Source organism: Pantherophis guttatus, chromosome 2, assembly GCF_059756535.1.
Source record: "Pantherophis guttatus breed Tessera chromosome 2, ASM5975653v1, whole genome shotgun sequence".
NCBI lineage: Eukaryota > Metazoa > Chordata > Lepidosauria > Squamata > Colubridae > Pantherophis > Pantherophis guttatus.
In genome coordinates, this window is record NC_142064.1 from 217,348,787 (window position 1) to 217,361,328 (window position 12,542).

The window sequence follows — 12,542 nt, forward strand, 5'->3', positions numbered from 1 at the left end:
AATTGAGTTGCCAGCTGTGAGCAAAATTTATAGATGGGAGGGAGGGAGTTAGCCTATTTTAAGATTTGTAAACTAGATTTTATTTTTTTGCCCCATACGTTTTTGGGCCATTGCTTCTGTGAAGTGCAGGAATGAAATTCTACATATTGCCTAAAGAGCAACGTGATTGTCTTTCTTCCATTCCATGCCCCATTTTGTCCTATAGGTGGTTGCTTGCAAGAGACTTCTAAAATCTCCACGGCAGGACTTTGCTAGGGTTTTGCTAGGGCAGGACTTCTTTGCCTGGCCACTTCGCTTCCCAAACCAGGACTGGAAAGAAGCTAATGACAATCAGCCTTGATGTCCATTTATCCCATTAAAGAGTAACACATGCGAATTGGTACAAAACAACTGTAGGATTTTTATTCTCCACAATCTCTTTCTGATTGGCACTTGTCCACTTCTTGGGCAGTGCAAGTTCAGGTATTTAGAGCTTCTTTCAATCTAGAGCCTGACATTATCTATTAAGAATGAACTTCAAGCAAGGATACATAGTTCATAGTAATGGTTTTCTCCAAAAAAACAGGGCAAGCAAAGTAGCCCAAATATGCATAAGCAAGGTATGCTTTTATAAAGATTGGATTAGGGTACTAAAGGGTGTACTTTTCACATATCAAAAGAGAAAGCCAAATGGCAACCACAGACTACAACTGATCTAAGTAAAGAGGTCTTGAAGCAACCACTCCCATTTGCATGATACTCTTTGTATATGAGGAACTTTACCATCTTACTGGATAGTTTACAGGGAATGTGTTCTTCACATTAATAGTTAAAGTACCTTCCCCACATCCTTCTTTTTAGTTTTAATTTAACATGTGATAGGCTTCCTATATTTGTGACAAATCACATTATTGTGTGTTTACCTCTGTTGTATGTGTTGTGTGGCACATGGAATACATTTGTTATTCTTCATCCTTATTTAATTTTTTTGGTGTGTAGTAAACCACAAATGGATGATGTGTACTAATAATAGTCCAAGTTGCTGTCACAGACTCATGTCTCCATAATTCATCATTTTAGAAGTGTATTGTTCTTTCCTTTTTCTGGGTTAAATTGTTAAAAGATTTAAATTCTAGTAACATTCACTAATAGATTTATTGAATTTCTGATTTACTGAATTTCTGATTGAAGCAAATCTGTTGGAAAAGTCATCCTCTCTTTGTGCAATATATAAATATCTCTTTTGCATCCTTAGAATGCTCTTAAGCATTCAAAGGACTCATCCTTTGAATAAGTACTTGCTATGGGATTTTTGGAAGCTTTGGGTATACCATAGATAACCATTCATTCTGTAGGGTTGTGTTTGCAGGTGTCCCTGTGTGTTCTATATCATTCTGCTCAAATGATATAGAACAAAGCCCCCTATTGACTTCTCTTTGTGAGATTCATTCACATTTTTTTGGGAAAAGACTGTGGTTTCAGGCAGAGGATACATTATGCTTACAGAAGATTGCAAGAGCTAAGAGACAGGTAAAGTGGTGGAGCTTTGTCTAAGAATCTGAAGAAATGTTGCTAGTCCAAGAGCCCAGCTAGATCAGAGTTTTTCAACCTTGGCATTTTTATCTATGGACTTCAGTTCCCAAAATCTGGGAACTGACATCCACATATCTTAAAGTTGCCAAGGTAGAGAAACACACAGCTAAATAAACAAAGGTTCTGATGCTTGGCATAGGCAGTAGGCACTATTAATTCTGGAAAGCGTCAAGTAAAATTTGTTTATTTGTTTGCTTATAAGATTTCTGTCCTATATTTCCTTCAGGAGATGCTTTCAAGTTTACATATGCCTCTCCTATTAAACCTATCATTCTATCTACTGTAACTGAAGAATAGTCAGTTGCTATATAAAGCAAAAGAAATAATTGCAGAGGTTTGATCCTTTGATCCATCTAGCCTAACACCTTTCTACAGTAAGTTTCTCTTTAAGTGAGAATTCAGAGTGGACTCAAAGCACATCTTTCTATCACCATATTCTGGAGTCACCAGAGTAAAGTTGTTTGCTTACCACCTCATCGTTAACCATGTATGTTGCAAATGTATGTGTGATAGAATGGTTTGGCTAGAACATGACAACATTAATTCCTCCATATGAGATAGTTTCAAAGAAATGATAGGGACAGTTTTGTTCTGGACTGCAATGTACTTATTGCAGAAAACTACCTGTACAACATATTTCTACCCCTTTCCCAATCTATAAGAAGTGAACTGAGAGGAACCAGTAGTGATAAAAAAACTTTAGGAAAGTGCAAATATGTTAAAATTGGCCAAGAATTGATTCCAGAATATGCAGTGGAAAAGCTTACTATGAGTCTATCTCTAATTCATAATTGAATAAAACCCATTAGAGAAAGTGAAATAAATATGTGTAAGAGATTCCTGCAAGTACTCAGAAACAGTTTCATTGATATTTCTCTTGATTACCCAGATGTTTATAGGGTGCAGTGTTTAAAGGATGCAGAGTGGGTCTTACAAAAACTATTTATTTAATATCTAAAAAGGGTCAATTTAAAATCTCTGCTCTGGTTTCAAAATATTAGCAGAACTATAAGTTAATTTATAGAAAGGAATATGGGAGATTTATCATAGAATCTTAAAGTTGGAAGGGCCTAAGAGGTCCAACCCAGTTCTGGCACCTTGTGAAACTTATTACACCTTCTCCAATAGATTATTATCTAGCCTCTGTTAGAAAACCTCCAGGAAAAGAAAAGAAAACCACTCTGATCAATAATCTCTTACACTAATTGATAGTTCTCACTGTCAAGAAGTTCTTCCTAGTGTGTATCTGTGTCCTTGAAACTTCATCACCTTAGTTCTAATCTTACTCCTTGGAGCAAGTGAGAATAAATCTGAACCCTCAGCAATGTGACAGCCCTCCAGTAATTTGATGGCAACCCACCATGTTCCCTCTTAACTTTCTCTTTTGCAGGCTAAACATATCTAGGTCTTTTAGCCATTCCTTGTAAGACTTGGTTTCAAGAATGACAGAACAGAATAACAGAGTTGGAAGTTACCTTAGAGGTCTTCAAACTAACCCCCTGCTCAAACAGGAAACCTTATACCTTTCTAGACAAATGGTTGTCCAATATCTAAACTCCTCCAGTGTTGGAGCCTCTAATGTTTAATTAAACTTTTATTTTCCCAAGTATTTCATAATTTGCTTCTGCTTGCATTACTGGAAATGTTGTATGCTCATTTTACACTGAAGATATGGAAAAATGTTCCTCATAGAGACGTTTGTGGTTTTTATTTTCCTTTCTGCTGAAGACAAGTTCATATTTTGCATTTCCTCTCTCCAGCCAAGACCCTGCATTCAGCTGAAATCAATCAACATGCAAGTAAAACCTGTGAAATTGCTTTGACGTGTACATTTTTCCCAGGAGAAACTATTTATAAATCTTTCAGATGCAGAAAATAATTGGACACGTCTCTGTTTTCTTGTTTCCATATCGTTTGAGTTTTGATTAAATATTCAAGGTCACTTAGGGATTCACTGTACATTCTATTTTCTTTTACCTGTAATCTCTGAAGATTTTTGACAAATACTGTGGCTTGTGGAGGATAGTCTTGTAGGTCAACCTTTCCCTGCTTGGTACTTTCCAGATACTTTGACATTGCAGTTCAGCTGGTTGAGTACTAATGGGAATCAAAATTCTAATAGACTTGAAAGACAACAGAATGGAGAAAGATCCTTTCCTTGGGGCAGGAAATCCAAGTGTCAGGATGCCTCTCCATTGTTTGAAGAGCTCTAGCAAGAAAGGGCAATAATCATCAGATAATTGTTTCTGTTATCCAGCTACTTCTTACTCTGCAATGTTTTGCTCTATTTAGCTGAAATCTGTTATTCTTGCTTAAAGATTCTCTGTTTTCTTGTATGGTCATTCATAGAATTATAGGATGTTTCTTCTGCCCTGGTATCTTTTCTTGATTGCAGTGTTTGATTGCCTATTTTATTCCTTGCTGCTAAATGAGATTTCTACTACTTTTCTGCCTTTAACTTTATCTTAGAGATACACGTTGTTGGACTGAGCTACAATTATTCTATCTGTGAAATGTGCTGTTGGATGCACAGTTTGTTTGAGGAGAAGGCATAATCAGCTACATTATGTTTCCTTCTCAGGCCCATACTTTTGGTGTGTCCATTGTAGCATGTGAAGTATATATTAAATTGATTGAGGGTTTAGAAATGAAAGGGAAAGAACTGAAAGGTTTCTCTGACCCAGCCTTCTTCTGTTCCTACCCTTATATATCAAATTGTGCTATATATGTATTACAAATTAAGGTCCTTCATGTGTAGACGTGGTGAGAGCTTGACATTTGAAATGGAACCTAATCATTGCCATAATTTTGAATTAGATTGTATATCCACCATGCAGGCGTACTTCATGCCCAGCATGTAATGATAACAATAAAACATTTCTAGGATTGCAAATTATACAGGAAGCTGGAAAAATAAAATGTGAGATATATAAGGATCCATACAACCTAATAACCCATATGCTGCCAGCCACACTATGATCACAGACAAAGTTCATTTCTCATTAACACATGCTGGGCATGAAACATACCACTGTAGACATACTACTAATTCAAAATTATGGCAATGCTTAGGCTCCATTTCAAATGTCAAGCTTTCACTACAGTTCCTACTTGATCATATAACACAAGTTATTCTTATGAGCTTCAAAACATAATTTTTCCTTCCTACTCATTCCTGTGGTTCTTCCTTGGTTGCTTTGTTACATTATTCATATATGTCTTTTGTGTCCTGTGGTGATCAAGTGATTGCTTCTCTTGTGAAATTGAATTATATTTGCTATATAAATTAGGAATATTCTATATCCATGATAGTGAACCTATGGCACATGTGGTGACACAGGTGGCACATGGAGCCATATTGGTGGGCATGCGAGCATTGCCCTAACTCAGCTCCAGCGTGCATGCACGCGCTGGCCATCTGATTTTTGGGCCTTCTGGGCCCACCGGAAGTCGAGAAATAGGCTGCTTCTGGCCTCCAGAAGGCCTTCAGGGATGTGAGAAAGGCCATTTTTTGCTCTCCCCAGGTTCTAAAGGCTTTCTAGGAGCCTGGAGAGGGTGACAACAGCCTTCACCCCCACCCCCCCACCCCTCCAGAGGCCCTCCAGAGGCCAGAAACAACCCGTTTCCCAACTTCTGGTGGGCCTGGAAGGCCCGTTTTTTGGAAACGGGCCATTTCCAGCCTCCGGAGGGCCTCCAGAGGGCTATGGGGAAGACCGTTTTCACTCTTCCCAGGCTCCAAGAAATCTCTGGAGCATAGGGAGGGCGAAAAACAGGCCTATTGGGCCCACCATGCCTTCCCGTGCCAAAAGCAGGGGGAGCATGGGGAGGTTGTGTGCGCATGTGTGGGGTGCATTGCATTATGGGTGTGGGCACATGCGCGTGCTCCTTCCCATGCTCCCCCTGCTTTTGGCACGCGATAGCAAAAAGGTTAGCCATCACTGTTCTATATGTAATATGTGTGCTTTCATTCATACTTTTTTAAATTCTGTGTCCAATTGCAGTAGGGAATTACATAATGACCTTGACTGAATGCTTCACTCAAAGCAAAATTAAAGGTAGAACACCTCCTAGAATTCCCTATAAATTAGTGTAAATAGTGTAAATATCTGTAAAATTGGCAAGAAATTTTTAAAATGCAATCATATAAACTTTTCTTTCTGGACAAATAATTTCTGCTATATCTTTATGGGGTTTCCCTTCATGCTGTAGTAAATTTGAAAAAGGTCTATTCCTTGCGATATGATATGCTGGCATATGGTCTTTTCACAGATATTAATGAATGCGTATCAGATAGTCATACTTGCAAGAGAGGAGAACATTGTATCAATACAATTGGATCATTTACGTGTCTTCAACAACTCAGCTGCCAATCAGGATATGAATTTAGGGATGGTGAATGTGTTGGTAAGATTAGAATTTATTTTTGCATGAATAGCACTGCTTTTTCAAGCACTTTGTAAACTTATTTGTCAAAATCTTGACCTGAAGTACATACAGATTTTGAAGAAATGAAATTTAAAGTTATAGTTCAATTTATTGTTTTCGTGAAATTAAATGAATTATTTTGTGTAACACCCTCCCCCCAAAAAACACAACCTTGTAAAAGAAATGAATTGTTAAATAAAACAATATAAAGTAGTCTGTGATTCCAGAACAGGATTTACACAATTTATGGTTGTGAAAGAGATATTCCCCACAATATTGTGGTAGCAGTTGAATATTCATTGTTGACGCTTTGATAATAATACAGGGGAAAAACATTCACTCAATTTTAGCTTGTAATTTTGTTTGATATTTTCCAGACAAAGTAGAAAATGCATCTATTTACCTCACTGAATACACGTTACCAAATTTTGGGAAGTACTGATTGCGCTTTTATAAATTTTCCATGCTTCCACTACAGAATTGCTTTGTAATTATCAATTCTTATATAGCACAACAGGGATTGTAAATTCTTAGACATTAATTCAGAATACTCAAAACATTTGTGATACTATTCTCATAGTGTAAACAAACGATCATAATAGCTACCTACTTGTTGCAATGCTTTCAATTGTCTTTGTATGCAAGAAGACCCAACTGGTGAGAGTGACTTACTTTGTTGAAAATTCAAGCTTTCTCAGGAAACAAAAATTGCTACCCCTTCTTTAAGTTAACTCAATGGCCTGAATAAAGGCACAGCTAGGTAATTTAAGAATTAGACTTAATGGGTATTATCTCAATTGTGAAGCATACAATTAATGTTGTGTATATAAATTAACACACAGCCCACCCTGGAGAAAGACTGGTGGGGCCAATTACCTGTATGCTATTCCCTTCCATGTTTGATCAAACATTTTGGAGCAACAATGAGAAGAAATACTCAATCTATTTTTTGCTACTTTAGATACTTGCAAATATTGTGGGGTGGGTTTTTTTTTTTTTAAGTATTTTAATCATTCCCAGCAGTGGGTACTGATTTTGTTTAGAGATGTTGAGAAGGTAGTTTGACCCCAAAGATAATGATTTTGTTACATTCACATTTTCCATACAAGTATTGGAATAGTATAAGTATTATTAGAGGACAAAAGTTATATTTGAGAGTGGTCAGCATTCCAAAGCTTTTTTTAAAAGAATACATTTTGACAACTCTGACATACAGATTTCCTATGTGCAAGTAATCCTCATTTAGCAACTATCTCAGACAATGACCACTAATAGTTACAATGGGGGATGAAAAAAATAACTTTGTGACCAATCCTGCATTTATGACGTTCACAGGTGTTCAAAGCAAAGGAAAACTTGAAGTAAGAGCACAGTCACAGTTTCATTTAGCAACCATTTTGCTTAATGGCTTGAGTTGCCACTCCCAATTGTGGTTGCTAAATGATGACTAACTTATTTATAAGCATCCAGCAGTCATTTTTCATATCCTAGTTGATTTTAAGTCTATCATATTAAAAATGACACAGCAGGTTTCTGTGTGGTTTTCCAGTTAACTCCTGGACTCTGAGTCTGTAATAAGCAATCATTATATTATATTAAGTGATTTCTAATTATTTGCTGTCACATCCATGCTTTTGCTTCTGGTGTGTTGATATTGTCATATTAAACTATGATTGTGTGCGATCAAGTCAGCATAATTTCTCTACAACCCTACAGATGAATAATCCCCATGATGTTCTGTCCCTGAAAAGAAGAAGAGCTGGAAGATGGGTTGCTGATTAAATTAAAGACCAATAGCAATGTATTGATATTCAATCCACTGACATTAATGAGTGTATGAGTCAGGGGTGGATTCCACTTACCTTTACTACTGGTTCACAGTGGATGTGAACTTCTGCGCATGAGCAGATCACCGATGATGACGTTGTGGTGGGTGGGCGGAGCCTCCCACCGGTTTTACTACCAGTTCTATAGAACCGGACAGAACCGTAAGCAACTCACCACTGATATGAGTGCACCTTTCACCATTGAATCCAATTGAATCCATCCATCTTGTTGCGGGTTGTCATCTTCTTGTTCCTTTTACCTTTCCTAGAATTAGAATCCTTCTAGAGAGCTATGCTCAAAGTAGGATCATTTGAGCTTGGATATTAAGTATAAAAGGGTATTTGTTCATCCTTTATTTTTTTAACCAAGGAGATCTGGAAATTTGAATAACAAACAAAAGAATTCAAGTATGACTAGTATTTAAGTGCAAAACGTATCTGACTTTGGATTTCTGCATCCACATTTGACTATAAATGTAGAAGGCTGGTTTCCTATTTTGTTTAATTCCCTTAAATGGATTGCATATAATTTTCCAGGGTTTTTACAGATCAGTATGGCAGATATTGTTTCCAAATGGAGTCAAGCTAGAAAATGAATGATTGCTGCCTTAAAGTATCTTACATTTACTATTAGATGTTAATAGCATCTTGCATTGTAGCATTGCTCTCTATAAACATTACACATGTACATGAATCAAAAGATGCCACAGGAGTATTAGAAATGGTATAGCTAAATTGTTTCATTTTGTTTTTTCAAAAGATATTGATGAATGTGAAAGAGGAACTCACAGCTGCAAGATAAACTTTGCATGTCAAAATACAAAAGGATCATTTTACTGTGAATCAAAGCAACGATGCATGGAAGGATTTTTACAAGATCCGGAGGGAAACTGTGTTGGTGAGTATTTCTATTCCTCAATTAATGAGTTCCAGATGCTATTCTATCACCTGCGGTACATTTAATTACATTGTCATCTTTAATGTTATACTGTTTTCCCACTCTTAAATTAATTTCCTTTTAAAATACAATAAACTAAAAAAATAAATATTAGATTTTTGAAATATTGCAATTTTAACTATGGGCTAAATAAAACCCTATCAGTCTGGAATTTATTGCACAATAAATCAAGACCAAATGAACAGGAAAGGAAGAACAGATGGAAAATGGGTTGCTGATTAAGTTAAAGACTGATAGCAATATATTAATATTTGTTAAGGATATTGTTGTTGTTATTCCACAGACATTAATGAATGTACATCACTTCCTGAGCCATGTAAGGCTGGATTCAATTGCATCAATACTGTTGGGTCTTACACTTGTCAGAAGAATCTCTTAATATGCAGCAGGGGATATCATTCAAGTGAAGATGGAACCAGATGTGTTGGTAAGAGTCAGATTAAAGAACCTGTCTGTAGATACGGTTAGATTAACCATCTCTCTTTAATCTCATTTTCAAAGATACATTTCTGTAAACATGCATGTTCTGAATTCCAATCTACACATAAAAGCATCTGTTGCAAATCTTTGTGGTGCTGGTGGAGGTACATTCAATGTTCTATGGCTTGCAATGGATGGCCTTAGTTGCCATCCGAAAGAAATTGAGTTATATACAGTGCCTACCTGCTAATCTTAAAATAGACCTCAACAGGTGAGAAACACAAGTCTGCCAAATTCTTGGCAGTGAACAGCGTTACTGATTGCTGTTGCTTTTCACTAGGCAGTGTTATTCATCAGGAAATGTTGACATTTATACTAGTGTTTGCCAAAATAATTACTCTTGTCCTTGTTAATGCCAACAAGGGAAATAAAATCTAAAATAATTATTTTGTATGAATTAATATAAGACACATACATGCATCAATAGTATAGATGTTTTAGTGATTCATGCTTCTTCTGTTCCTTGTGATTTCTAAAAACTGAAGCAAGCATAACTCAGTCATACACTGGATAATGGAAAATGCCCTTTTATGGAACAGTAAATTTTATTATAGAACACAGAGAATGGGAATAAAATAAAAGGTTTTTTTTAAAATGGATGTATATAAAAAGGTCATTGAGGAACATGGACTCCAAATCATATATGAACAATGAGAGATAAACTTCACAAGTAACATAAAGTGAATATGGTGTGTTCCAAAACAATCGTTTTAAACAATGATAGGAGACATTAGCATGAAAACAAGATTTGGTGCAATTCATTTTACAGTGAAGTACACTGGGACAAAAAGCTATCTATGTGTATTTGTAAACATTAAATCTTTCCTCATTAGTCTATTTCCTTAGATCATTCTGCAATTCTCTAGTGCAGGGCTGTCAAACTTGCATCGTCACGTGTCGTCATGTGATTTATCGCGACTTTCTCCTTTACTAAACTGGGTTTGGGCATGGCCAGTGCGTGATGCATTCGGCCCGTGGGCTGCTCTAGTGCTTCAATATCTTTCTGGAGATACTGTTTGTGACAGAACTTTACACAATCTTTCAAATATGGACACACCACACACTTAAATAAAACTATTAATAATGTGTGAATAATTTCCAATTTAGGATTTGTTTTTTCATCATATTCATCCAATGGAGTAGTATCAACTACAATATTGAAACTCCTTTCTTCAGCTCAGATCCATATCCACATTTGGAACAGTTTGTATTGTTCTGTTCATTGCTTCTTCTTTCCCGTCCTTTTTTTGCATATTTTTAAAAATTTCATTATAAGATAAAAGTATAGATGAAACAAAAGGTTTAAAAAGGAAAGAGAAAGATGCAGAGAGAGAAGAAAAAAATGATGACTTCTGTCTTTCTTCGGTGCAACAGAAGTAATACAATACTAACCTTTTGCTTTACATTTCACATTTTAAGCCATTTCTATAAACTCCATCACCTTTACCATCTATTCTTCCATTGTGGGAACTAGTGTATCTTTCCATTTGGTGCAAATAAAATTCTCACTGTTGTCAATTTATATAGTAATAATGTTCCCGATTTTCTTTTCAATCCATCAAACTTAAAAGGAAAACTTTTGCTTTCAGTTTTACATTTATCTTAAGAATCTGATGAAATAAAGTAGAAATCTGATCTCAGTAGTTCTTGGCTATATATCAAGTCCATCAGAGATTATTAAAAACTACTCTCTTTGTAGTTCATTTCTAACGCACATTTGAAATTTCCTTATGCATTTTTGACAATTTGTCTGGTTTTAAATACCAATGGCATCGTCTTATAGAAGTTTTCCTTCAAATTATAATTCAGTGTGAATTTTAACACATTAGAGTACATCTTTTTCCATTGGCTGATCATTATACTTTAACCAAAGTTCTTTGCTCATTGGATCATACAGTCTCTATCATGTTGGATATCCATTTGTCTGAAGTGGTGTAGGGTTTCCTACCTGGGCTGGGGGTTGGACTAGAAGACCTCCAAGGTCCCTTTCAATTCTGTTATTCTATTTCTATATTCATTCCCTCCCTCCACCCCACTTTAAATGAGCAATTCCAAGAAATGAAAATAATCAATAAACTGGACAAACTGTCTAAAATAATAGAAATAAAATTATGCATGATTTAGAAAAAATAGATATTCCTTCTTTATATCTCAGAAAAGCAGGTTTATCTAATAGTTAGATCAAGTTATATTTAGGCTAGAGAAAAGAAGGTGCTTCTTTACACTGTCTCAACCTACAAAAGTCTCAGCTTTAGAACAAGATTAGTCAGATTCATCTGATCCTAAAACTCTTGTGCCTATTTGATTGTTTGTAACCCTGAATTGGGTGAAATGATGTATCATATCATAGGGAACAATTTTTGCTAAAATCAATTAGCTTACAGAATGCATCCAAAATCCAGGACTGAACTGAAATTGGGCAAAACTGTGGCTGTTTCAGTGCTGGAAATTGCTAGGGCTTCAAATTCAAATGTAATCTCATTAAATTAAATGAATGAATAAAAGCTATTTGGTATTCTATTAAATCCCTCAGTGAATATTGATTAGGCAGTAGTGATGGTGGTTTAACGCAAGTAGAAAAAGTATACGACATAATTTGTATGTAATAAATCATATAGCTTTCTTCAATGGTTGATGTTGGGTTTTAAACAGCAGTTCAGTTGAGTAATAACAATGTGTTATTTTGGGAGAGTCTTGACTTAAAGGGAAATTAAGAACAGCTTGGCCAACCATCATTAACCAGTCTAGGAATAGAACAGTGCTTTGAAAAATATCTCTGCTATACTAAAATAGTGGAATGCTGATGTTGGTGTGAAATTCTTCATCTTGCTCATTTACCCTATCAACTACCTAATTTGGTTAGCACTAGTAAGACTTCTTTAGAAACTTTCGAACTTATAGAAATTAGAGATTTGTTGTATCTAGAAACGTCATAGTTCATTGTAATATTAGTAATGAAAACATTGTGCCTCTGGCCTTGTAAGTATACTCCTATGCTTAGACTTTAAGCACTCTAATGCTTTTATATGTGTCTGTGTCTGTGTTAATAGAGTGAAAGCATAAGTCACCAAATAAAAAGTCATTGTGGTTCTATTTTTTTTTTCTTTTGCAAGAAAGAATACAATGGATAATTAAATTTTAGATTGGATAAACTTATGGGTCTAGAAATAGATCATTGGGACAGGTTATGCAGAATAATGGAATTGTGGTTGCTTCTTTTTGCTTAGAGAATTCTCAACAAATTTATTCTTTTTAATACAATAGAGTGGTTAGCAGCAGTT

At 35.7% G+C, this 12,542-nt stretch overlaps 1 protein-coding gene across 4 annotated transcripts in view; it reads left to right on the forward strand.

Annotated features, from left to right (window-relative positions):
- Positions 1-12,542, forward strand: part of FBLN2 (fibulin 2) — a 152,255-nt gene that overhangs the window by 118,969 nt on the left and 20,744 nt on the right. For all 4 annotated transcript variants that reach the window (XM_087887810.1, XM_034437732.3, XM_034437740.3 and 1 more), the window contains 3 exons: positions 5,842-5,976; positions 8,584-8,721; positions 9,065-9,208. In XM_087887810.1, the coding sequence (XP_087743936.1) occupies positions 5,842-5,976; positions 8,584-8,721; positions 9,065-9,208 (417 nt within the window). The remainder of the gene's footprint in view (positions 1-5,841; positions 5,977-8,583; positions 8,722-9,064; positions 9,209-12,542) is intronic.